We start from the raw sequence: 25,776 nt of genomic DNA, 5'->3' as shown, positions 1-25,776 counted from the left end.
CTGGAGAAGGAAAGGGCAACCCACTGCAGTATTCTTGCCTGGAGAATCCCATGGACAGAGGAGCCTGGCGGGCCATGGTCCATGGGGTCACAGAGAGTCAGACACGACTGGTGACTGAGCACTGAGCGCCTCTCTGGTTGTGGCGAGTGGCGGCTACTCTTGAGTTGCGGTGTGGGCTCTTCACTGCGGCAGCTTCCCTCGTTGCTGAGCACAGGCTCTAGGGCTCGCAAGGCTTCAGGAGTTGGTGCGCGTGGGCTCAGTAGTTCCGACTCCCTGTCTCTAGAGTACAGGCTCAGGAGCTGTGGCCCACGGGCTTAGCTGATCTAGGACATGTGGGATCTTCCTGGATCAGGAACCTGTGTCTCCTGCATTTGCAGGAGGATTCTTATCCACCGAGCCACCAGGGAAGCCCTCTTTTTGATTTTCTGATGTGGACCATGTTTAAATGTCCTTATTGACTTTGTCACAATACCGCTTCTGTTTTACCCGTTGGGTTTCTTGGCTGCGAGGCATGTGAGATCTTAGCTCTTCAACCAGGGATTGAACCCGACCCCGTGCATTGGAGGGCAGAGTCTTAACCTTTGGACTATGAGGGAAAGGCCAAGGAACTGAGCTTTAGAGGGGGAAGTAATTTACCTGAGGTCACAAAACTGTCTGGAAGTTCAAAGCATCTACCTGGCCCCTGGAGGCCCTGGAATTTGTGACTCTTCCACTGAACTATATTCCAGGTCCACATGAAGTTACCTAACCTAGTTTCTTTTTTAAAGTCTAGTCTCTCTCTTGTGGGCTGTGCTGTCCCTGTCGCTGTGCTCAGGCTTTCTATAATTGTAGCGAGCGTGGGCTCCTCTTCTTTGCGGCGCTTGGGCTTCTCATTGCGGTGGCTTCTCTTGTCACGAAGCCTGGGCTCTAGGACTGAGGGCTCAGGAGTTGTGGTCCCCAGGCTCAGGAGCCCCACAGCATGGGGAATCTCTCTGGGGCAGGGATCGAACCCATGTCCCCTGGTTTGGCAGGCAGATTCTTAACCACTGAACCACCAAGGAAGTCCCATCCTCTAATTTCTAGTCTCATATCTGCACCATCCTCTGGATAGCTTTGAGGACCCTGATTTTCCCCGTTGTAAAATGGGGATGTAGGACTAGGTGATCTATCAATTACAGAATTGATCAGTGTGGACTAAAATCCTGTGGGTCTAGGTTTGTGGAGGTGAGAAATTTAATGGAGGAGGCATTCGTTAAATAATAATATAATTCAATTCAATATTAATAATTGCATATAATGATTATTTAAAAGTGAAGAAATATTAACCACTGAAGAATGTGAATAGAAAGGAAATATGGCTTCAACCACATTGTCACCAATATATTTAGCTTGCAAATACTGTAATAAGTAACACAATCATAGTGTTCATGATATTAATATAAATGTCATTAGTGAATGATATTAACAGCCTAATCGTATGTAGAATGCTAAGTGCTTTATGTCTATTACATCTTATCATCTTCCCCATTACAGTGCCATGTGGGAATTACTGAAGCTGTGATTCAAGGTTGCACAACTTGTATGTGGAGGAGGCTAAGTTGAAGCCTAAGAGTCCTGGGGCTCTGACATTTCATCAACTCCCTGAGAGGCAGGGAATGCTGACTCCCCTAGGAGGAGGCCAGTCTCATGGAAGGCAGAAGTGAATTCAGGGGCACCCTAGGGCAGCGTTTGGGTCCCCTCACTCTCATCTGCCTCTGTCTCTCATGCAGCTCGAGCACCAAGGCACTCCCTTTAGTGATCCTGACTTCTCATACCCCGGACTCTCGCTCATAACCCTGCCTTCGACCGACATGCCCTTCGAGAACTGGAGTGGCCTGGAAGATGGAGAACGTCTGAGCCTCACCCAGGAGGCCTTCTGGTCCTTCAGCCAGCATTTCCAGCTTGCGAAGGATGACCAGAGTGACCTAAACCCTAGCAATTCCATTGTGGTGGATCAGCTTGAGGAAGCAAGACTCAAGGCCAAAGGCCTAGCGGGCAACTTGGCTGGCATCATGACTGCCCTGGACCTGCTCACCCCCCCGGAAAACACCGCCCTTGGTAGTGTCCCTTTAGGGGACTCGGTCTTCGAGAGGAAGTGTCGAGGGTATGTAATAATCCGGGACTACAGCTTTTGGACAGACCGAGCTGTGACTTTCTTGGGTGAGCTCAAGGCCAAATACTCTGAATAGAGGAGGTGGGACTTCCTGTTAGAGGCTGCAACCCTTTCCCCTTCAGTGGATTCTTCCTTTTTTTTTTTTTTTTCTCACAAGGGATTCTTTTCTGCCTTGCTCTTGGCTAGACAGGAGACACATGTTGTCTAGCAGACAGGGCTTGTGTACCACGTACTTGGGAACATTTCCTGGGGACCAGGCCTCTAGTCCTTATACCTGGGCCGTCCTGCCCAGGTCCTGTGGCCTCCCTTCCAGATCTGGGTGGGACTCCATGGACAGCATGTCATGAATTCCCATTCCCGTCGTACTGGTTGCTCACTTCCTGGGTGGAAAGAAATACCTCTTTGAAGACGCTTCACTTACAGTCCATGGGGTCACAAAAAGTGGGACATGACTGAGTGACTAACACTTTTCACTTTCACTTCCCACTCTACAGGGGGGAGTACAGTTGGTCCCCTTCCTGTCATTTAGGGGAGGTCCAGGGATTGCTTTCTTGTCTCTATCTACCTCACTTCCTCTGTGAAGATATGGACATTCTGAGCAACGAGGCCCCCTTTTCCCTGGAGTTCATTTCCTCCTCGAGACTACCTCTCTGACTGTGACCACTGTTCCGACTTACATCTTAAGGTGCTTCACTTCCTAGTCAATGGATGTCTGACTCTTGAAAAGCTAAGGACTCGAGTCACATCTGTTTCTTGCTCAGGAGACATCCACTTTGGGATGATAGATGGCATCCATGGCCCGGGGCTCTCCTGAACCTCCTCTTTATGTGTGGCTTTTGCGGATGGCTGGGGGGACCAGGTCATACCCCAAGGATCTTATTCTCCTTAAACGTGTCTCCCCATTTTCAACGACTATATATGGTAAATTCAAGGTTCTTTTTAAACATTTTATTTACAAAAAATTAATTTATTCTCATAAATAAAACTCTTCAAAGGGGTGAGAGCTTTTTCTTTTCTTTTGTCTCCAAAAACCTGATTTGAGGAGAAGGGAAGGTGTAGGATTAGGGCAGAGGGAGGGGAAGGGGTGGAGGGCATCAAAGGGAGAGGGTGGAGGGCCACAAGGGCTGGGTTGGGGACAGGGAGAGCAGCAGGTGGAGTGACCCTGCGGGAAGGGGGCTGAAATGCGTCAGGAGGAGCCCTTCCACCACAGGGCCAGCAGGCATGTTCCTGGCCAGGAAACGACAGAGAGAAGGACAGAGGCAAACAGAGTGACAGGTGTCCCTTCCTTGAGATGAGGTGGACATATACACAGGCTCCCAGGGGGCCCAGAGGAAACAAGAGACGGGAAGACAAAGAGATGCTCAGAGAGGCAACCCAAGTGATGGAGAAAACTCCAGGGAAGCAAAGACATGACAGATACGGGAAGTCGTAGAGGGAGACAAGAAGGACCCAGAGAGAAAAAGAGATGGAGAAGCGTAGAAAGAAAACAGAGAGACGGACACAGTCAGAGGACACAGAGATGCTGACAGAGATGGGGAGAGATGGAGACGGCCAGGGAGGGGACCGCGAGCGGGCGCATTTTCAGCTTGGCCTGGAGGCGGCGCACAAGGTCCAGCGGCGGAGGGGCTGTGGGGCAGAGACCTACCGGGAAAGGGTGACTGCAGCGAAAAAGGGAGGTGGGGTCACATGGGGAGCACAGGATGCAGCTGGTCCAACCGCTCCTGGGAAAGGACCACTCTCGGGAGCCCTGCGGAGCGCTAAGGTTGAGGAACGTGGGCTCAACCCCATGGTTCTTGGATACCTACTGTGGGCTGCTCCTGGCAGCAGGTACATTCTTATCCATGCTGTTTGACCTTTACAACTCAGCAAAGGAAACATTTCACAGAGGAGGTACCTTGAGGGTCACACAGTGGGTAAGACTAGCTTCAAATCCGAGACCACTCTCACAGGTGAAAAGGAGGCCAAAGAAGTCAAAGACCCATTCCTGGCTCTGGGGAGGGGGTCCAAGGGGGCCCGAGCTTTCTGTGGGTCTCTCTGCCTCTGAAAGTTGGGAAAAGCCAAAGTTTGGCTTCCTACCCAGGGAGACAAGGAACACGGAGGTTCCCCTCCTGCGGAAGGTCAGAGGAACCCCCCTGCCTCTAGGCAAGGCCACCCTCTTCCTGAAGCAGCTCACTTGGCTCCTCTGGGAGCCCTGAGAACTAGCTTGCTGACCTCACTCCTACTCTAACTTTTCTTCCATACTTCCGCACCTGACCCAGGGAGGACGAAGGGACACCGAGAGGGACAAAGGCCTTTCCATGGTATTCCCACAGCGAAGCTCCTGGGAAAACCAGGGGCTCCTTGTCTGTGGAGTCACCTGAGACAGGTCCCAACTCTTCCCCTGTTCTCCAAATGTGCTCCATCCCAGGCTCTCCCCAAGCTGAAACACCCCAAATTTACCTCCCAGATCCCCACAGATTCCTGATCACCAAATCCAGACCTCTCTCTTTTCTCTCAGAAGCTACTAACCCCCAACTCCTCTTCCCCTAAAGCCTAGATTTCCTCCTCAGATTCAATGGGAACCTGCTCACACAACCTAACCTCTAAAGATCCACCAGGCTGCCCAACTTCCCAGCGCTCACAGACCTTCTTTGAGACGCGGCTGCAGAACTCCTCCATGGCCCCAAATATCAACTCTGTTCCCCACAGAGCTCCCTCTGCTCCAACACAGCCTCCTTATGGGTCTCCAGGTAAACCTGGGCAATCTCCCAGATTCCCTGGGATTCTAGAATCCAGCCTGACATCTCCATAGAACTCAAGATGGGCTCATGTGCACCGCCCCCTGCCTCCCAGCTTCCCAAGCTGCTTTCCATCCCTAATTGTCTGGAATCCCTTGGGCTCCTCTTCCCAGGGAAACCAGATCCTCCAAGATCCCACACAGATTCAGCAGGCCTGGAGGGTCTCTTCATATCCAGAGTCTTACCCCAGCTTCCCCCTTTTCAGACCCATCCATGGGGGGAGAGGAGCCCTCCAGCGCTCCAGGGAAGGGCCTTGGAGGGCTGCAACCACAGGCGGGGATGGGGGTCTGCAAGGCAAAGCAGGGTGGAGGAAGGAAGGCCAGTTCCCCAGGGTTGAGAGGTAACAGGAAAGAGGGCTGGAGATGAGGAGTTTGGAGCAGAGGGTGAGGCTGGGGGCGGGCAAGGTAGAGAGAGGCCGGGCTGAGGATGAATGGACTGGGAGCTGCCCAGGTCTGGGGGTGAGGAGGAGCCGCATGAACCCACCTCACACGTGTCCCAGGAGCCATCTCTCCCTTCTCGGCAGCTGACGGCGGGTCGGCGGCCATCGGCGGCGGGGGGCCGGGCGGCGCGGGTCGCGGAACGCTCAGAACGCCAGGGTCCACGGTCCCCCGAGGGCGCTCGGCTCCTCCCACCGGCGGAGGCCGGGGAGCCAGGGGCGAGGCCCTCCCACGGGCTGCGGCGCGGGAGTTCCTGCTCTGGGGCGGGGGCGGGGCTCAGTCCCTCAGTCCCCCCAGGCCAACAGGGGCTCCTCGGGTGCAGGGTGCACAGCTTCTGCCCGGGTCCCACTCAGTCAGGGGGTCCGAGTCCCAGCTCCCCTCCCCCCACCCCGTCCCGCTTCTCCCCAGCGTCCCCGGCCCTTTAACTGGCCCCTTCCCGATGCCCACTGCCCAGGGGTCCAGGGCCAGGCCTGGGACCCCCACCGTTTCCGGGGTTCAAGCCCCGCCAACCGCAGGTTCGTGGGGAGGTGGGGTGGGGTTCCTGTAACCTGCCCCCTTCCCCTGGGCCAGCCCCTGGCCTGCGGCCCCCGGCGCTACTGCTACGGGGCGAGCAGAGCGGGGTGAAGGAAGCTGCTGGGCCCCGCCCCCCGGCCTGCGCGCGCCCCCGCCCTCTGCTCCTCTACGCAGCGCGCGATCCTCGGGAGATAGAGATTTAATTAAAATTTGAATAAATCCCTTTCCTCAAGCTGGAGGGTGGAAGGAAAGGACGTAAGGGGACAGGAAAGGGGTGAGGGGGCAATCGGCGTGCCTCAGCCCCGCTGGTCTCCCGGCCCAGCGCAGCTCCGGTTCGGGGCCCTGGCCGCGTCTCTCATGCCTCGTGAGCCCCATCCTTCTTTCCCCTCTCTTACTCCTCACCTCCTCTCTCCCCTCCTTCCCTCCTCCTCTTCCTCCTCTTTACTCCCTCCTTCTCCAAGAGGAACCCAGCCCCCTGCCACCTCCTTCCCCCACCACCTGCCACTTTTCAGGACTAACATGCGCAGGGCACCACGGAAGTAGTAGTCCCGAGTATGGCGGTGCTACCGTGGGATCAAAGGGATGCTGGGGTCAGTGTGAACTACTAACAAGCTGGCGGACGACGTGCCAAACCGGGAGTGGTGGATGCCGGAGTTACAGTCCGGTTGCCCCAAGGCTCCGGGTTGCAGAGCGTAGAGGTGGGCGAACGATGACTACAAACAAGATGGCGGAAGAGGGGCGGACACCTGACTAGTAGTCCATCGTACGAGGTGCGATGGGAATAGTAGTTTCCTAGCCTTCTACAATTCCAAAGAATGGCAGGGCCAAGAGGATAAGACGACTACCATAAAAATGGCAGGTAACCTAGCTTCTCACGGTGGCCTCACTATACCACCTTGGCACCTCGCCCGGCTGTATTATCGAAATTCCCCTCCTCTTGGCGCAAAGCTTGACGGGAGTTGCAGTCTTCCCGGCTCCCTTCTATTATCTTCGACTAGACAATGGAAGGGAAAGGGGGCGGGGTCTACCCGCAAAGATGGCCGCTGGAGGAATGTGGAGACGGTGACCTGGGACTTGGTGTTCAATCGCTAAGGATACTCCCTGTGGAAAAAGGAGAAAGGACTACAATAAAGATGGCGACCTAGCACATGCCCTAGCCAGTGCCTGCTGGAGGACGTAGTCCCTTCCTTAGCTGAACAGAGAAAGGTCGTGGGCTGGTGAAATGTGCATCACCGCCGACAGTCCAAACTGAGAGCTGACGGAAACGGAGAGTCTCTTTCCTTCTCTCCTCGCCACCCGCTTCTGACGACCTGCCGGGACATGTAGTCTCATGCATTCACTCGCTAGTGGAGGGGAAGGATTTCTGTCGCCAGTGGGGATCAATGCGGGTGAGGGAGAAAAGACGTCCGAGAGATACAGGAATCTATAATATCCACCTCCCCATGTGGCGAGGACTTCATCTTTCAGGAGAAGGCTCTTAAAGGAAAGCAACAGTAATCAGTATGGTCGCGACAGGGGAGGCGTGGTTCTTGCCGACAGTGCTGTCACGCTGTTGTCCCTTGGAAAGCTTCGGCTCCTCACACCTTATGCTTGTTCCCCCAAACCTCAGAGAATCTGTAGCTTCCAAGTCGGGAGAGCTCCAGGGAAAAGGCTCTGGAGTCATACAAATCCTCACCCCTCCTTGGGAAGTCACCAAACCTCGATTTTTCTCATCTGAAAAATGGGGACAAGGAGAGTGTTATCACAGCGTTCACGAAAATGCCCACCTTCAGGGCCTGACACACGGCACGTGTTGGTAGTTCCTTTCTGGAGGGCTCGTCCAGCCCACTGTTTTGGGATCGCAGGTGTTTGTCATGCCAGAAGGAGTTACCTCCTGGGAGAAGAGAAACTGCCAGGCAGTCTACCTCATCTTGAGCCGCACCCCCTCCTCCCCCGCCCCTCATCTGGGTCCTTCGCTGTCCACTACCGATTACTGCTCCTAGGGGGCGACCATTCTCCGTTTGACTAAGGTCCAACAACCTGATCAGATTCCTCAGCCTGAAGTTGTGGGCGCTGCAAATTGCCCAACCAGTCTTGGAGGCACCCCCGCCCCCTCGCCGCGCCCCCCTCCCCGTCCCCGCTAGACACCTCAGCTACCAGGCAAACCGGCCTGCTTCCTCCCACTGTACCTTCTGACCTGCCTTCTTAGTCTTCGTCCTCTGCCTGCAAAACAATTCAATTTTGAGCCCTGTGTTTCGAGGGCCCTATGGAAGATTTGGTGAGTGTGGTTTTTTCTGGCAGAAAATTGAACGCAAGCTGGCTGGTGTGATGGGAAGTCCTAATTTTGCAGGGACTGGCCTCAGGCGGAACTGAGAGGCTCCTTCTAGCTCACAGTGTATTTAGGAAATCCTTGCCTCCCGGGAGATTGTTTGCTCTTCGGCCTCACTGCTTTAGTTTAGGCTTGCATGAATGCCCAGGGATTTTTCTGGAGCCAGTCCCTCTACCGATTAGCTTCTTCCCTTCCACCCTTCTCACCGCTGCACCCAGTTAACTGTTCATCTTTCAGGTTTGTGTCCCAAAGAAGCCTTCATGTGTGTAACTCCCAGATGAGATTCATTTGACTCTTCCCCTGGATATAAGCTGTATGAAGAGTCCGCCTCTTATGTGCTTTCAGCATCTCATTTGATCCTCATAAGAATCCTGTTGAGGATCTCATTTTATAGATAAGGAAACTGGGAATGACTGAGTGAGAAAGCTAGGATTGAGAGCTTCTCTGGGTGTGTGTCTAGTGGTAAAGAATTCTCCAGCTAATGCAAGAGACCCGGGTTTGAACCCTGGTCTGGGAAGATCCCCCATAATGCAGAGAAAGAAAGCCCGAGCGCCACAACCACGGAGCCCAGGCACCTAGAGCCTGTGCTCCCGATCAAAAGAAGCTACCCCGACAATAAGCCTGCACATCTTGACAAAGAGTGGCCCACGCCACAACTGCAGAAAGCCTGCATGCAGCAATAAAGACCCAGAACAGTGGAAAATACATAAATAAATGAATAAAGATTAGAAAGGAATATAAAAGTATAAAGAAAAATGATTAGTATCATAAAATAATTTTTTTCTAAGAAAGCTAGTTTTTCCAAGGCCTCAGAGCCCATCTTCAGAACTATAGCATCTGCCAGTTGATTATGCCCATCCTCTGGGTGTTAAGTTTGGCAGAGGAACCACACATTTCTTTCACTTGGAATCCAGCAACACTGAGTCTGCCTTCTTTGTTTCCTTGAACAGGGAACAGCTGGTACAGAACTGTGGCTGCCCGGTTGGGATGATACAAGTGCTCGCTAGATCCACACAGTCTCCATCCAGCTTGCTTCAGTCCCAGCAGAAGCACTCCTGGCCCCACTTCATTAACTGAGACCCAAACATAAGCCTACTGAAGGTCAAGGCTGTTTCTCACACTCTATAGACCACCTCAGGGCCAGATGGTGTGCCTGCACCCCTAGCTGGCTGGATAGAGAGATGGCTGAGTGTGACTGCATACAGAGATACAAGAGGACTTTTTCCTTTCCCTATAACCTACTCGGTAGTTTGACAATTTTACCATGAGAGATATTATTTGTATGTACTTAAAATAGGCTTCCAAGAAAAATAAAATAGACTTCCCCAGTGGCTCAGTGGTAAAGAATCTGCCTGTCATGCAGGAGACACAGGTTCAACCACTGGTTGGGGAAGATCTGCTAGAGGAGGGCATGACAACCCACTCCAGTATTCCTGCCTAGGCAGTCCCAAGGACTGAGGAGCCTGGCAGGCTACAGTCTATAGGGTCGCAGGGAGTTGGACATGACTGAAACGACTGAGCAGGCCTACTCAAAATATGAATTGCAAATACTGCAATCCAGCCTCGTTGACATTAAAATATAAAAACAACAGTCAGACCTTCTCAGCCATAAGTGAACTCAGGGTTTACATCACCCACAAGTCCCTCTTCATTTGCACAAAAAAATGTCTGTCTTCTGCCCACCTTATTTACACATTTTGTCTAAGAACCATCGGAAAGATGGCTTATGGCACTCAGGGTGGTGGTTTCCTATATGAGGGACTGGGGCTGCAGACCACATTGAGAAACAGGTGCACCATTCAGTCTCCTGTGGGGAGCTGCTGAAAAGGGATGCAGGGCTCCTGCTGGCTCTCAGAACCATCCACAGCCTTGGATTGAGCTCACTGAATTCAGGAGCTGGAGCAGCCCATTCATCATGAAGTTCCTTTTCAGCAGTGAGTGCTCTTCTAGAAGATCCGGATCTCTCCTGGATTTGTGTAGAGGGTCATAGATTCTATATCAGTCAGAGTAGGTGAAGTTATGCTGTAGTAACAAAGAACACCCAGGTTTGGGTGGCTACAGCAGCTAAGGTCTGTTTTGGGCTCATGCTGTGTGTCTCGTGTTGGTCAGTGGGGAGAGGGCTGCTCACTCTAGTTCCGCAGGGATTAAGGCCAAGGGAAAAGGCTCCATCTGGATATGAGCTTCCATAATCACCATCCAATCACCGATGAATAGAGGGAGGAGGACTTGGTGAAACATGGCCTGGCTTCTATAGCTTCTGCCCAGAAGTGACACAGGATATTTGTGCTCACGTTGTATTGACTAATCCATAGCCTTCCCTAATTTCACAGTGGGCAGAGACAGGAATTCTTTCCACTTTCTGCCTGGAAGGAAAAGAACTAGAATGCCTGTGAGTGCGTGCTAAGTCCTTCAGTCATATCCGAGTCTTTGCAACCCTATGGAATGTAGCTCGCCAGGCTCCTCTGTCCATAGGATTCTCCAGGCAAGTACATTGGAATGGGTTGCCTTGTCCTCCTTCAGGGGATCTTCCCGACCCAGGGATCAAAGCCGCATCTCTTATATCCCCTGCATTGGTAGTCGGATTCTTTACCACTAGCACTCCCTGGGAATGCCTGTAAACAGCCCTAATGACAAACACAGCTTTCTGTGGCTCCTAGTGGAAGGGACAGCCGTCATGTAGAGGATTACCAGGGCAAGTGCCCATTATAAGACATGTCCTGAGGGAGCTCTTTTGTTGGTCACATGGGACACTACACAGAAAGCAGAGAGGAGGGCCTCCCCTGGTGGTCCATTGGTTAAAAATCAGCCTTCCAGTGCAGGTGAAGTGGTTGGATTGGGGGACTGCGATCCCATATGCAACAAGGCAACTAAGTTCGTTACCAACTACTCAGCCCATGTGCTTTAGTTAGAGAGAAGCCTGTGCATTGCAATGAAAGAGCCTGCGTGCCACAAATAAGACCCAAAGCAGCCAAATAAATAAGTAGCTTTTATAAAAAGCAGAGAGGAGTTTAATTTACACTGAAATATGGTGGGCAAGTGAACAGAAAATGCAGCTGTAAGAAGTTTACCTTCACGCCTGCAATTAGTAATCACTGAAAACAAGGCTTCACAGAAGGTGCCAGGGTCTGGTTAATGAAAGTTCTGGAAGTAAAACACCCACCAGTGGGTATGGCTTCAAATGGTCACAGAACACTTCAGTAGAGCTCATTGTCCAGTGTCCCTGGAGGGTCTGATGTCAACAGTAGTTGAGTTTGTACTGTCAGTGAGTGCTGCCTGTATAAACTTCTCCCCAGATCTCCCCAAATTTATCACATAGATACCATCACATTTCTTTTTAGAGTTGTACCCTTCTGATGGGCCTTCCCAGATGGCACTAGTGGTACAGAACCCAGCTGCCGATGCAGGAGACGTAGGGCGCTCAGGTTCGATCTCTGGGTGGGGAAAATTCCCTGCAGGTGGGCAGGGCAATCCACTCCAGTCTTTTTGCAGTAAGAAACCAATGATCTGAGCCACAGTCAGCTCCACGACTTGTTTTTACTGACAGTATAGAGCTTCTCCATTTTTGGCTGAGAAGAAGAAAATCAATCTGATTTCAGTATTGACCATCTGGTGATGTCCGTGTGTAGAGTTGTCTCTTGTGTTGTTGGGAGACACTGTTTGCTATGACCAGTGTGTTTTCTTGACAAAACTCTGTTAGCTTTTGCCCTGCTTCATTTTGCACTCCTAGGTGAAAATTACCTGTTATTCCAGATATCTTTTGACCTCCTATTTTGCATTCTAAATCCCCATGATGAAAAGGACATCTCTACATCTGTGTTTTTTTTTTTTTCATTTTCCTTTTCGTGGTAGTCCTAGAAAATCTTGTGGGTCTTTACAGACCAGTCAACTTCAGCTTCTTCGGCATTAGTGGTTGGGGCATGTTTGCTAAGTTGCTTCAATCATGTCCAACTCTTTTCGACCCTAGGGACTGCAACCCACTGACTCCTCCGTCCATGGGATTCTCCAGGCAAGAATACTAAAGTGGGTTGCTCTGCCCTCCTTCAAGGGATCTTCCCAACCCAGGGATCAAATCCACATCTTTTAACTATCCTGCATTGGCAGGCAGGTTCATTATCTCTAGCGGCTCCTTAGGACCTATGGAATGCCTGAGTGGGAATCACGAATCTCTGTTTGTAAAGGTAACCCAGGGGATTCTTTTTTCCACTGAAATCTAGAATGAGACTCAGTGTGGAGATGTGGCCTTCCCTTGGTGCAGGGCCCTGTGTGGCTCCTGGACACAAGGTCTTTGTGTCCTCCCTTTTTCTTTTCTTTATTTAGTTGGCTGCACTGGGTTGAAGCATGTGGGATCTATCTCCCTTGACCAGGGATCAAACCCGGGCTCCCTGCACTGGGAACAGAAGGTCCCAGCCACTGGACCATGAAGGAAGTCCCCTCCTCTATTTCTTTGATTATAGGAAACAGGCTTCATTCAGGCTCCATGGCCTTCCCTAAATTCTAATGGGCAGATTCAAGCAGTTGTTCATTAGGGAAGGGCAGGGATGCAAAACCAGGGAGCAGCCAAGAAAATTATGAGTAGCCTTGGGCCAAGAGCCTGATTCCCCATCAAGGGATGCACCCAATATCTTTGAGCTATTTTACAGATACCGAAACCCCCTCTAGGTGGGAGAATTTGATGATTAACAATGGTATCCTGCCCACAAGCATGTAGACACCTGACCAGTTGGACCTGAAGTTTGAGACCATGGACCCCTACTTACCTCACCACCAACCCATCAGAAGAATGCTCATGCCATTGATGTATGGCTAATACAATACCATAAAGCAATAAAAGAAAAAAAAAAAGAAGAAGATTGTCACGAGTTGATCATGCCCTCTCTGAACAATTCCTATATAACTTTTCACTATCTTCCCCAAATGGTGGACAGATGGTTTGGAGGGCATGAACCCCCTGTGTCCCCCTTTGCCTGGTAAAGCAATAAAGCGCTCCTTTCTACTTTACCCAAAACTCTGTCTCTCAGATTTTTTTCAGCACTGGTATACAAAGAAGCTGAGCTTTCAGCATTATCTCTAGCTTTGGGGCATTGTGTAACATCACCTCTTCGAAACTCAATTTTCTCACCCGTATGAGATGACTCTTATTGTATTTTTGTTGTTGTTGTTGTTGTTGTTTTGTTGTTTTTTAAATGGTGAATATTTATTTATTTATGGCTGTGAGAGCAGAGTTGGTCCTCAGCATGTGGAATCCTTCTGGACTAGGGTTTGAACCCAAGTCCCCTGCACCACCACGGAAGTCCCCTTCTATTTATTTTATTTTTTCTTGTCATTTTGTTGTTTCTGTTGCTATTTGGTTGACTAAGTTCTTTACATTTTTAGGTATTAATCCCTGTTGATATGTGATTTTCAAGTTTTTCCTTCCTTTCCATAGGCTGTCTTTTCAGTTTGTTAATTGTTTCTTCTGCCCTGCAGAAGCTTTTGAGTCTGATGTAGTCCACGATGGAAATTCTGGATCAAGTGACTGGGGAAATGTTCTCAGAATGAGAAGAGGGTTATCAAGGTACGTCAGTGATAAAAAGCCGAGCAAGAATGTGGTCTCAACTGACCACATTTGATCTAGAGAAAGTTCTGGAGCCAAAATTGTATCACCAAGTTAATTCCACCACTGGCCCAATTCTTCCAGGAGGAGAGGTGCTGGGCAGTTCTCCAGAGATGAGGGACATGGGGGATGGGTGTACTGTTGGCAAAAGAATCTGGGTGGGGCATCAACAGTGTCCTCCAGTCCACTGTTCAGATCTACTTGCTTCTCCTGTTAAGTTCTCTTCATCTCAGTACAACTTCCCCAGGATTCTGCTTGATCACAATTTCTGGGTAAACTTAGGGAAGGAAGATTAGTTCTAGAGACACAACTGGTATCTCTCAGCTCTTTCCCCTACATCCACTCATTCTAGCCCACCCCTTCCCTTCTGCTCCTGGCTTCAGCTAGTGTTTCTGCTGCTCTCTACACTTTGTCTGGGGATGGAGCCTGGCCCTCACTCCTGAAGGGTATGAGTCCCCAGTTAGCATGCTTTATGAGCCCGTGACAATGGTACTTGCTCACTTACAAATAAACTTAGCATGGGGGCTTCCCTGGTGGTCTAGTGGTTAAGAATCTACCTGGCAATGCAGGGGAGACCAGTTCGATCCCTGGTCTGGGAAGATCCCACATGCCTCGGAGCACCTAAGTCTGAAAGCCACAACTAGTGAGTCCATGTGCAGCCACCACTGAAGCCTGTACACCTAGAGCCTGTGCTCTGCAACAAGAGAAGCCCCCGCGATGAGAAGCCCACAGAGCTCAACAGGAAAATAGCCCCAGCTCTCTGAAACTAGAAAAAGCCTCCACACAGCAATGAAGACCTAGCACAGCCAAAAATAACACATAACAATAAACAAATTCAGTTGTTAAAGATAAAAGAAACCATCAGCATGGGTAGCTGGAGATATTCCAATGGATCACCTGAATGCTAAGCATATTCCTGCTGTCCCCCAGTACATAGCGGTGGTTCTGCTTCCTGTTCTGACCATAGTCTCTTACCCCCTGCCCATCCATGTTGTTACGGGAAGCACACTGACCAAAATTGCCTACCCTAGCCAGACACCATAGTAACCATTTGCATGAGTTCTTCTTCAATAGGAAGTCCTAGAAAGGAAGATGGAACTAACAAGCCACCACCAACTTGAAGAGTTCAGGAAAGATCAGAAGGAGATGCCATGCATTCTACCACCTCCCAGAATCCTTCTTACTGGCTTCCATGCGTGCACCACCAGGAAGGATGCTGAATCAGAGTGATTGGCCGAAGAAAATTTGGAAACTAATCCCATCAACATAAAACCTGAGACAGGAAGCCACATGGCAGATCCGTTTTCGTGGGTTCTCTTGAACTTCTGCTCCCTGCCTGGGTGCCCCTTCCCAATACAGTCTGTCGCTTTGTTAGCTCGTGTGTCTCCCTGGACAACTCTTTCCCGAATGTCAGACAAGATCCCAGTCTTGGGTCCTGGAAGGAGTCCCCCTTCCTGCAACAGTATGGCATGTCCTTTTGTTCCCTGCTGGTCTATTGGCAGCAGGAGACCCAAGTGACCAGGTGGCAGATGTACCTAAAAACTTAATGGATTCTGGCTGTCTGCTCTGGTAGAAAAGGTCCCTCCCCAGTCTAGGAGTTAGACTTTGTAGACTCACAGGACCTAAAGTTGGGAGACTGTGAGCACAAATTCCCCAAGGAAGTCACTGGGGATAATGTAAAGTGAGGGGGTTTTTTTTTCATTTTGGTCTGAGCCTCATGACTTGTGGGATCTCAGATCCCCAACCAGGGATTGAACCTGGGCCACAGTAAGGAAAGCCCAGAATCCGAACCACTAGACACCAGGAAACTTCCATTTCCTTCTCATTCTGAAGTTGACACTGTAGTCTCCCATCTGCTGTAATCCCTGGAATCACAAAGAGTCTGACATGACTGAGTGACTGACCTGAACTGGAGGCATTAGGTACCACTGCAACAACTCTTGAGGGGCTCAGGAGGGGGTCTCATAGCAGAGGTCGAGGCACCTGGTGGGTGAAGTCAGTGAGACCCTAAAACACCAAGATAACTGTTCTGGTCTTCAGATAAGGAAACAAACTGAGGCTCAGAGAGGTTTAAGTAACTTGCCTAAGTTAGTGATGGACAAAGGTAGGATTTTTACCCAAGTCTGAAAGAAAAGTGAGTGCTGGTCGCTCAGTCGTGTCTGACTGTTTGTGACCCCATTGAGTGTAGCCCCCCAGGCTCCACTGTTCATGGAGTTCTCCAGGCAAGAATACTGAAATGGGTTTCCATGCCCTCCTACAGGGGATCTTCCCTACCCAGGGACAGCTGGCTCTTAAATTGCTAGGATTTCCCAGGCATCAGCCTCCGGTGAGACTGCAATGGAGATGGAGATATATGGGCTATGAGGCGGGGCTCGTGAGGCTGGAGAGCTTCTGACATCTGCCTAGACAAATGCCTTGGAAGAACGGAACTGGGCCTGGGATAGGGGGGAAATGCTTCAGTTGTGAAGGGTCCCTGAAGGGTCCAGAGAGAAAGTGAAGTCACCAAGAGGAGTAGGAGATGGTGGGGTTGGGACAGGGTGAGCCTGCCCTCTGGGGTGAGGCTCGGCCTATGTACGCTGCCCACATGTGAATAGCACGAGATCGCGTGTCTGGCTCCCTCCTCCCCTCCTGCCCTCCTCTTCTTCCTCCTCCTCCTCCTCCACTACCTGGCCTGGCCCACGCCTCAGTGCACCCACTCAGTGGGCCTAGTCTAATCCTCTGACATCACCGCCTGCCCAGCACAGGCCCTCCCTGGCAGCTTGACAGCCCCCTCGCTCAGAGACCCAATTTAGGATCTCCCACCTCAGAACTTATCTCTTCTCTCAGCCTCTTCCCTCCATCAGCTCACAGTTCAAATTGGGCACACCCTAGAGTCAGTCCCAAACTGGGGGCAGGAGCCTACGATCTGTCCTGGCCTTGCTGTGTGACTCCCAGTAAGTAGCTGGCCCTCTCTGGGCCTCAGTCTCCTTATCTAAATCTCCTCTACCCTCAGTTAATCACATCAGCCTGTTTTGGCTTCCTCTCAGCACCTTGTAGCTTTAGGAAATTTTTTTTTTAATGAGCTCACAGGTTGGTTGTTGGGAGACCACTGGACTGTGTGGCCCTTATTATTCACCCCAGTGCCAGCACGCAGGAGGGCCTCCATCAACAGCTGCTGACTAAAGGTCTACGTGGGTGAATGAAGGAACAGATGCAGCTCCTGCCTATGGTGGGGCTCTGGATATGACTGTGTGTTCATAAGCGCGGACGCATGTGCACTCCTGTGTTTGGCGCTCCCTGGCAGGGTGTGTGGTATAACACAATTGTGGGCATGTACACTAGGGTGTCAGCTCCACAAGGGCAGGGATTTGTGTCTGACTTGTTCCCTGCTCTATCCCAGCTCAATCAGGAACAGGGACAAACACATGGCTGGAATCAATACATCCTTGACTGTAAAAACATATGAAAGTGTATACACACATCTGGTGTGGGTCCACGTGCCAACCTGTGCATATAGTACAGTATAGTGTTAGTCACTCAGTCATGTCTGACTCTGACACCCCATGGACTGTAACCCATCAGGCTCCTCTGTCCATGGAATTTCCAGGCAAGAACACTGGAGGGGGTAGCCATTCTCTTCTCCAGGGGATCTTCCGCACCCAGGTTTCGAACCTGAGTCTCCTACATTGCAGGCAGATTCGTTACCATCTGAGCCACCGGGGAAGCCCTAGCCATGTACATGGTGATACCAAAAGCTCAGCTTCTCTGTATACTGGTGCCAGATCAAACCTCACAGACAAAGATTGGGGTGAAGTAGAAAAGGAGAGCTTACTGCTTTGCCAGGCAAAGGGGGATACAGCAGGCTCATGCTCTCAAAACCATGTCCTCCCTCGGGAAGATACTGAGAAGTTTTCTAGTAAAAGAAGATGTGATCAGCCCGTGAACATTTTCCTGATGCATTGGCGGTGTCAGGTACAAATCACCATATTCAACCTTCAGGTCCAACTGGTCTGGGGTCTGCATGTTTGAGGGTAGCATACCATAACTTTTCCCACCCGGAGGGGGTTTCAGTACCTGCAAAATCCTTCAATGATATTGTTGTATGTATCTCGTGATCGGGAATCAGGACGTTGCCCCAAGGCTGCTCTTGATTTAATTTTCCCTGGTTTTACAATCATTCCCTTCCCTAATGAACACCTGCCCATTGGAATTCAGGGCAGATCATGGAGGATGAATGAAGGCTGCTTCCTGCAATATCAGAGAAATGGATGGTGGGTGGGAGCTTCCCTGGTGGCTCAGTGGTAAAGAATCCACCTGCCAATGTGGGAGACATGGGTTCACTTCTTCATCCAGGCAGATCCCACAGGCCTCAGAGCAACTAAGTCTGTGTGCCACAACCGCTGAGCCCTCACTCTAGACCCTGGGATCTAGAGGAACAAGAGAAGCCACCGCAGTGAGAAGCCCCCACTTGCTGCAACTAGAGAAAAAGCGCATGCAGCCACAAAGATCCAGCACAGACAAAAATCAGTAAATAAAATTATATTAAAAATACATTTGAAAAAACCCTTAAAAGAAAAAAAAGAAATGAAGGACACAAAGGCCTTGAGACAAGGAGCCCACAGGGCCCTGCACGGTATCACATGCTCCCGTGTCTAAGGGTGTGGGTGATGTTGCTTGCACACCACCCCCTGTCCCATTTCCAAACTCCTCCAGTCCAGGGCCCAAAGGCTGGGTCCCGGTGGTGCGGAGCAGGGGGCCGCCTCCTCATGGGAAACTGGATCCCGGGACGAGCAGAGCAGCAGGGAGCAGGGCGGCCCCTTTGTCCCCCCAGATAATCCCCTCCCTGCCTGGCTCCCTTTCTCCCAGCAACTGGACTGTAAGGTCAGATTTGGGGGGCTGAGGGGACTAGGGTGTCACCACAATGCCGCCTTCCCTAGTTGTCCCCTGCCTCAGGGGCTTCTGCACCTCCCCCCACAACCCCCAAGGGATGACTTTCCCTCCCTCATGGGTGGCTCGAGGGCTCAGACCCAAGTATAAAGCCACCTCAGGGGAAAGAGGACAGGTGTCGCAGAACCACTGAGAGACTGCAGACAGGAAGGATCCAGGAGAGACCATGACTTCTCATCTGATGGGTGAGTGAGGAAGACAGGGCGCGAGGGTCCTGAGACCAGGAGGGAGGGGTACGGCCTGGGCCCTCTGGCCCATCTGACTCAGGGACCTGGCTGCTCTTGCATCTGCTGGGAACCTCCAAAGCCTTACACACAAATGATTTCATTCATCATTCATTCATTCCAGACATACTTCTGGAGTGCCTACTGGATCCTAGGTAGCAGTCTAAGTGGGCTTCTCAGGTGCTGCTAGTGATAAAGAACCTGCCTGCAATGCAGGAAACTGAAGAGACCTGGGTTTGATCTGTGAGTTGGAAAGATTCCCTGGTGGAGGGCATGGCAACCCACTCCAGTATTCTTGCCTGGAGAGTCTCATGAACAGAGGCTCCTGGTGGGCTACAGTCCACAGGGTAGCAGAGAGTTGGACACAACTGAGGTGACTAGGCACACACGCACAGTAGTCTAAGTACTGGGGCTATTGTTGCTGTTTAGTTGCGAAGTCGTGTCCAACTCTTTTGTGACCCCATGGACTGGAGACCTCCAGGGCCCTCTGTCCGTGGTATTTCCCAGACAAGAATACTGGAGTGGATTGCCATTTCCTTCTCCAGGTGAACTGCCCCATTCAGGGATCAAACCCACGTCTCCCATATTGGCAGGTGGATTCTTTACCACTGAGCTTTCAGGGAAACCCAAGCATTGGGGACATAGCAGTACAGAAACAGACAAAAAATGAGATTTCTTTCTGAAGACAGACAGTACATGTAATCATAAGTAAATTATCATACCAATGTGTCTTCCCAGTTAGCGCTAGTGGTAAAGAATCTGCCTGCCAATGTAGAAGACATGAGACATGGGTTCGATCCCTGGGTCAGGAAGAACCGCTGGAAAAGGAAATGGCAACCCACTCCAATATTCTTGCCTGGAAAATTCCATGGACAGAGGAGCCTGGCAGGCTACAGTCCATGGGGTCGCAAAGTGTCGGACACGAGGGAGCACCCACACAGATGTGATAGAATTTGAATACGGTGATCCAAGTTTGTTGAAAACATGAATGAACAGAGCTTCACTTCAGGCCTTCCCTTAAGTTCTGAACTTCTGGGAGGTCAGGAATATAGACAGGGAAGCTAAAGAAGACATCCTGGTCAGCCTCTCATCTCCATCACTGCTGGTGACCTTAAGTTTTTTTGTTTTTGTTTTTAATTTGGCTACACCAGGTCTTAGTTGGGGCAGGTGGGATCTCGTTCCCTGACCAGGGATTGAACCTGAGCGCCCTGCATTGGCAGTGCAGTCTTGGGCTTTGGACCGCCAGGGACATCCCCCAGAGGGGCCTTTGAGTTGAGCCCTGAAGTTTCAGAAGGAGAAGCCTTCGGTGGGTTTGCAAAGTGGTCCTGGCAGGGCCCAGCAAGGGCAAAGTCTGAGTAGGGGATGTTGAGGAAAAGAGGGACCAGGCCTTAAGCCCACAGTGAGGACTTTACTAGTCACTGTGTTAGGTGAGAGCCATGGGAAGGTTTGGACAAAGGAGGGATCTAGCTGGACTTGAGGAGCTTCCAGGTGGCAGAGGGAGACAGAGGTGGAGGCAGAGACAGCAGCGGGGAGACAAATAGCTTCTAAATACATCTTTTATTTATTTATGGCTGTGCTGGGTCTTCGTTGCTGTGCCCAAGCTTTCTCTAGTTGCAGTGAGTTGGGGATACACTCGAGTTAAGATGCGTGGACTTCTCGATGCAGTGGTTTCTCTTGGTGCAGGCTCTAGGCACACAGGCTTCAGTAGTTGTGGCTCCCGGCCTCTAGGGCACAGGCACAGTAGTTGTGCGAGGGATTAAGGGTTGCTCCATGGTGTGTGGGATGTTCCCAGACCAAGGAACAAACATGTCTCTCCTGCGTTGGCAGGTGGATTCTTTACCACTGACCCAGCAGGGAAATCCACAGGTTTGAAAACTTTGTATTGAAAATAGCAGATAGGGACAGAGAAGCATGCACAAGTCCTAAGTATCTAGCTCAATGAGCTTTCACAGAGTCTAGGTATGCTTGTCACAAGTGCTCGGATCCAGAAACACAGACCTAGGGAGTTCCCGGGTGGTCTGGTGGTTAGGATTCTGGGCTTTCACTGCCCAGGTTCAGTCCGTGGTCAGGGACCTGAGATCCTGAAAGTGTCACGGTGTGACCAAACACAAACACAAAATCCCACAGACCTCGTGGCCACCTTTTAAGGACAGAGCCAACAGGATTTAGTGTGGGTTGAACATAGCAAGAAGGAGAGAATGAGGCATCTGAGAGGACCCCGTGACTTTGACCTGAGCACCTGGAAGCATGGACATGCACTTTTCTGAGATGGGGAAGACCAGGGAAGGAGGGGAACAGGGCAACTAGAGCTGAGCAGTGGATATTTTGACTTGAGATGCTTATTAACATCCAAGGGAAAATGTCAAATGGGAAGTTGAATACACGTGTCTGGAGGTCAGGGGAATTTTTTCTTTCCTTTTAATATTTATTTATATAAAATTGCATTAAAAAAGAATAAAATAAAAAATAAAGAAAAAATAAAAATTTATCTTATTTGATTAGCTGGTTCTTAGTTGTTGTGGCATGCAAATTCTCAGTTGTGGCATGTGGGATTAGTTCCCTGACCAGGGATTGAACCCGGGGCCTCCTGCATTGGGAGCTGAGGTCATTAGCCACTGGACCATCAGAGAAGTCGCAGGGGAATATTCTGGGCTAGAAATAACCTGCTTACAGGGTGAGCCTGCCCTGAGTTGCACACACAAGGCTGTTGTAACCACAAGGGTTGTATCCATGTGAGGGGCTGTTATGATGAATGAGTGAACCAGCAGGTGAAGTCAGGGACCTGGTGCTGACCTCTGATTTCTTCCTGCCAGCCCCCTTCTGCCTGCTGACCCTGCTGCTGCCACCTCTCAGTTTGGGAGCCCCCACGTCCACAGCTGAGTCTATCACCCAAGCCTATAAACTGGCGCTCAACATGCAGATGCAGACTTCAGCCCTGCTGCAGACTTACGTGAGTGACAGGGCATGAGCAGGGGGTGAGGGGAGGAGGCTGTCCCCTCCTGGCCCAGCCCTTGGGAAGGGAGGCAGAACAAGGCTGGAAGAAGCCTCCTCCGTGGGTCCTGGGGTACAGAGGCTCTGCCAGCTAGAGACACGCCCACAGGAATGAGGTCACTGATGGCTGGGTGACCTTGGGCAGGTCATTCCTTCTCTCCCTGTCTTAGCTTCCTCATCTGCCAAATGGGATGGTGATCGTGCCTTGGCCGACCTCTCAAGACTGTTAGAAGATTGGAAGGAAGCACCTAGAGGGAAGTTTTTTCCAGGCTCATGAGTCTTTCCATAGTCACCTCCTGCCCTATGCTTTCCTGAGCCTATGCCATGCTGCGAGATTTAGCCTCATGATCCTACTGGCTCCTCAGAGAGCCCTAAGAGGTAGAATTATGACCTGTTTTTACCAATAAGAGTACTGAGGGGGCTTTCTTAGACTTTAAAATTTTTTTATATTTTTATAATTTTATTTATTTTTGGCTGTGCTGGATCTTTGTAATTTAGTTTGGGTTCTTCTCTAGTTTTGGAGAAGGAAATGGCAACCTAATCCAATACTCTTGCCTGGAAAATCCCATCGATGGAGGAGCAATTATGCTATAGACCATGGGGTGGCAAAGAGTCGGACCGGACTGAGCGACTTCACTTCACTCACTTCACTCACTTCACACTCTATCACTGGAGAAGGAAATGACAACGCACTCCAGTACTCTTGCCTGGAGAATCCCATGGACAGAGGAGCCTGGCGGGCCATGGTCCATGGGGTCACAGAGAGTCAGACACTACTGGTGACTGAGCACTGAGCGCCTCTCTGGTTGTGGCGAGTGGCGGCTACTCTCGAGTTGCCGTGTGCAGGCTCCTCACTGCGGCGGCTTCCCTCGTTGCTCAGCACAGGCTCTAGGGCTCGCAAGGCTTCAGGAGTTCTGGCGCGTGGGCTCAGTAGTTGCAACTCTCTGGCTCTAGAGTACAGGCTCAGGAGCTGTGGCCCACGGGCTTAGCTGATCTAGGACATGTGGGATCTTCCTGGATCAGGAACCTGTGTCTCCTGCATTTGCAGGAGGATTCTTATCCACCGAGCCACCAGGGAAGCCCTCTTTTTGATTTTCTGATGTGGACCATGTTTAAATGTCCTTATTGACTTTGTCACAATACCGCTTCTGTTTTACCCGTTGGGTTTCTTGGCTGCGAGGCATGTGAGATCTTAGCTCTTCAACCAGGGATTGAACCCACACCCCCTGCAATGGAGGGCAGAGTCTTAACCACTGGACCATGAGGGAAAGGCCAGGAAACTGAGCTTTAGAGGGGCAATAATTTACCTGAGGTCACAAAACTGTCTGGAAGTTCAAAGCAGCAGCCTGCTGGCTGGGTCTGACCCACAGATGCTTTGTCTAGGCCATGAGATGCTTGTTCAAATTTTGCACATGAAAACCTGTCAGAAACAGGCACAGGGGTGCTGTTAGCCTCCAGTCACTGTGGCCCACTCCCACCCCATCTGCTTCTTCTCCAGGTGATGCGATCTACCTGGCCCCTGGAGGCCCTGGTTTCGTGACTCTTCCACTGAACTATATTCTAGGTCCACGCGAAGTTACCTAGCCTAGTTTCATTTTTCTTTTTTAAAGTCTAGTCTCTCTCTTGTAGGCTATGCTGGGTCCCTGTCGCTGTGCTCAGGGTTTCTGTAATTGTAGCGAGCGTGGGCTCCTCTTCTTTGCGGCGCTTGGGCTTATTGCGGTGGCTTCTCTTGTCACGAAGCCTGGGCTCTAGGACTGAGGGCTCAGGAGTTGTGGTCCCCAGGCTCAGGAGCCCCATAGCATGGGGAATCTCTCTGGGGCGGGAATTGAACCCATGTCCCCTGGTTTGGCAGGCAGATTCTTAACCACTGAACTACAAGGGAAGTCCCTTCCTCTAATTTCTAGTCACATATCTGCCACCATCCTCTGGGTAGCTTTGAGGACCCTGAGTTTCTCCATTTGTAAATGGGGATGTAGGACTAGGTGATCTATCCGTTACAGAATTGATCAGTGTGGACTAAAATCCTGTGGGTCTAGGTTTGTGGAGGTGAGAAATTTAATGGAGGAGGCATTAACTAAATAATACTATACTTCAATTCAGTATTAATAACTGCATATCAATGATTATTTAAAAGTGAACAAATATTAACCACTGAAGAATGTGAGTAAAAAGGAAATAATACGGCTTTAACCACATTGTCACTAATATATTTAGCTTGCAGATACTGTAATAAGTAACATAATCATAGTGATCATGATATTTATATAAATGTCATTAGTGAATGATATTAACGCCCTAATTGAAAGCCAAGTGCTAAGTGCTTTATGTCTATTACATCTTATCATCTTCCCCATTACAGTGCCATGTGGGAATTACTGAAGCTGTGATTCAAAGTTGCACAAGTTGTATGTGGAGGAGGCTGAGTTGAAGCCTAAGAGTCCTGGGGCTCTGCGCTAGCACATTTCATCAACTCCCTGAGAGGCAGGGAATGCTGACTCCCCTAGGAGGAGGCCAGTCTCATGGAAGGCAGATGTGAATTCAGGGGCACCCTAGGGCAGCGTTTGGGTCCCCTCACTCTCATCTGCCTCTGTCTCTCGTGCAGCTCGAGCACCAAGGCCGTCCGTTTAGTCGTCCCGGCTTCTCAATCCCCGAACTCTCACTCAGAACCCTGCCTTCAACCGACATGCCCTTGGAGAAATGGAATGGCCTGGAAGATGGAGTACGTCTGAGCCTCACCCAGCAGGCCTTTTGGTCCTTCAGCCAGCACCTCCTGCTTGCGGTGCGTGACCAGAATGACATAAGCCCTTTGAATGACAATTCCATCGTGGTGGATCAGCTTTGGGAAGCAAGACTCAAGGCCAAAGGCCTAGCAATCAAGTTGGTTAGCATCATGACTGCCCTGGGCCTGCCCACACCCCCAGCAAACCCCCTCGGTACTGTCCCCTTCGGGGACTCGGCCTTCCATAAGAAGTGTCGAGGGTATGTAATAATCCGGGACTACAGCTTTTGGACAGACCGAGCTGTGACTTTCTTGGGTGAGCTCAAGGCCAAATACTCTGAATAGAGGAGATGGGAATTCCTGTTAGAGGCTGCAACCCTTTCCCCTTCACAGCTGATTCTTCCCTTTTTTTTTTTCTCTCACAAGGGATTCTTTTCTGCCTTGCCCTTGGCTAGAAAGGAGACACATGTTGTCTAGCAGACAGGGCTTGTGTACCACATATTTGGAACATTTTCTGGGAACAAGGCCTCTAGTCCTTATGCCTGGACCTTCCTGCCTAAGTCCTGTGGCCTCCCCTCCAGATCTGGGTGGGACTCCATGGACAGCATCTCATGAATTCCCATTCCAGCAGTACTGGTTGCTCACTTCCTGGGTGGAAAGAAATACCTCTTTGAAGACGCTTCACTTACAGTCCATGGGGTTGCAAAGAGTCGGACGTGACTGAGTGACTAACACTTTTCACTTTCACTTCCCACTCTACAGGGGAGTATAGTTGGTCCCCGTCCTGTCATTTAGGGGAGGTCCAGGGACTGCCTTCTTGTGTCTATCTACCTCATTTCCTGTATGAAAATATGGACTTTCTGAGCAACGAGGCCCCCTTTTCCCTGGAGTTCATTTACTCCTCGAGACTACCTCTCTGACTGTGGCCACTGCTCCAACTTCCCATCTTAAGGTGTTTCATTTCCTAGTCAATGGATGTGTGAGTTTGAAAAGCTCAGGACTCGAGTCACATCTGTTTCTTGCTCAGGACACATCCACTTTGGGATGACAGATGGCATCCGTGGCCCGGGGCTCTCCTGAACCTCCTCTTTATAGTGTGGCTTTTGTGGATGGCTGGGGGGACCAGGTCATACCCCAAGGATCTTATTCTCCTTAAA

At 50.7% G+C, this 25,776-nt stretch overlaps 2 protein-coding genes across 2 annotated transcripts; both read left to right on the top strand.

The window, feature by feature from the left end:
- Positions 1 to 1,630: 1,630 nt before the first annotated feature.
- LOC122702017 (cardiotrophin-2-like) lies at positions 1,631 to 2,207 on the top strand. Its single transcript, XM_043915535.1, has one exon. The coding sequence runs from the start codon at positions 1,743 to 1,745 to the stop codon at positions 2,205 to 2,207; it is 465 nt and encodes a 154-aa protein (XP_043771470.1). The 5' UTR covers positions 1,631 to 1,742.
- Positions 2,208 to 3,662: 1,455 nt separating this feature from the next.
- On the top strand, positions 3,663 to 25,048 carry LOC122702015 (cardiotrophin-2-like). The gene is made up of 6 exons (XM_043915534.1): positions 3,663 to 3,807; positions 5,432 to 5,661; positions 5,754 to 5,877; positions 6,181 to 6,222; positions 21,723 to 21,859; positions 24,503 to 25,048. Exons 1-6 carry the CDS (start codon positions 3,663 to 3,665, stop codon positions 24,962 to 24,964), a joined length of 1,140 nt encoding a protein of 379 aa, XP_043771469.1. The 3' UTR covers positions 24,965 to 25,048.
- Positions 25,049 to 25,776: the final 728 nt, after the last annotated feature.

This window comes from Cervus elaphus, chromosome 10 (assembly GCF_910594005.1).
Source record: "Cervus elaphus chromosome 10, mCerEla1.1, whole genome shotgun sequence".
NCBI lineage: Eukaryota > Metazoa > Chordata > Mammalia > Artiodactyla > Cervidae > Cervus > Cervus elaphus.
Note: the sequence above shows the minus strand (reverse complement) of the source record. Positions and strands in the feature narration are given on the sequence as shown.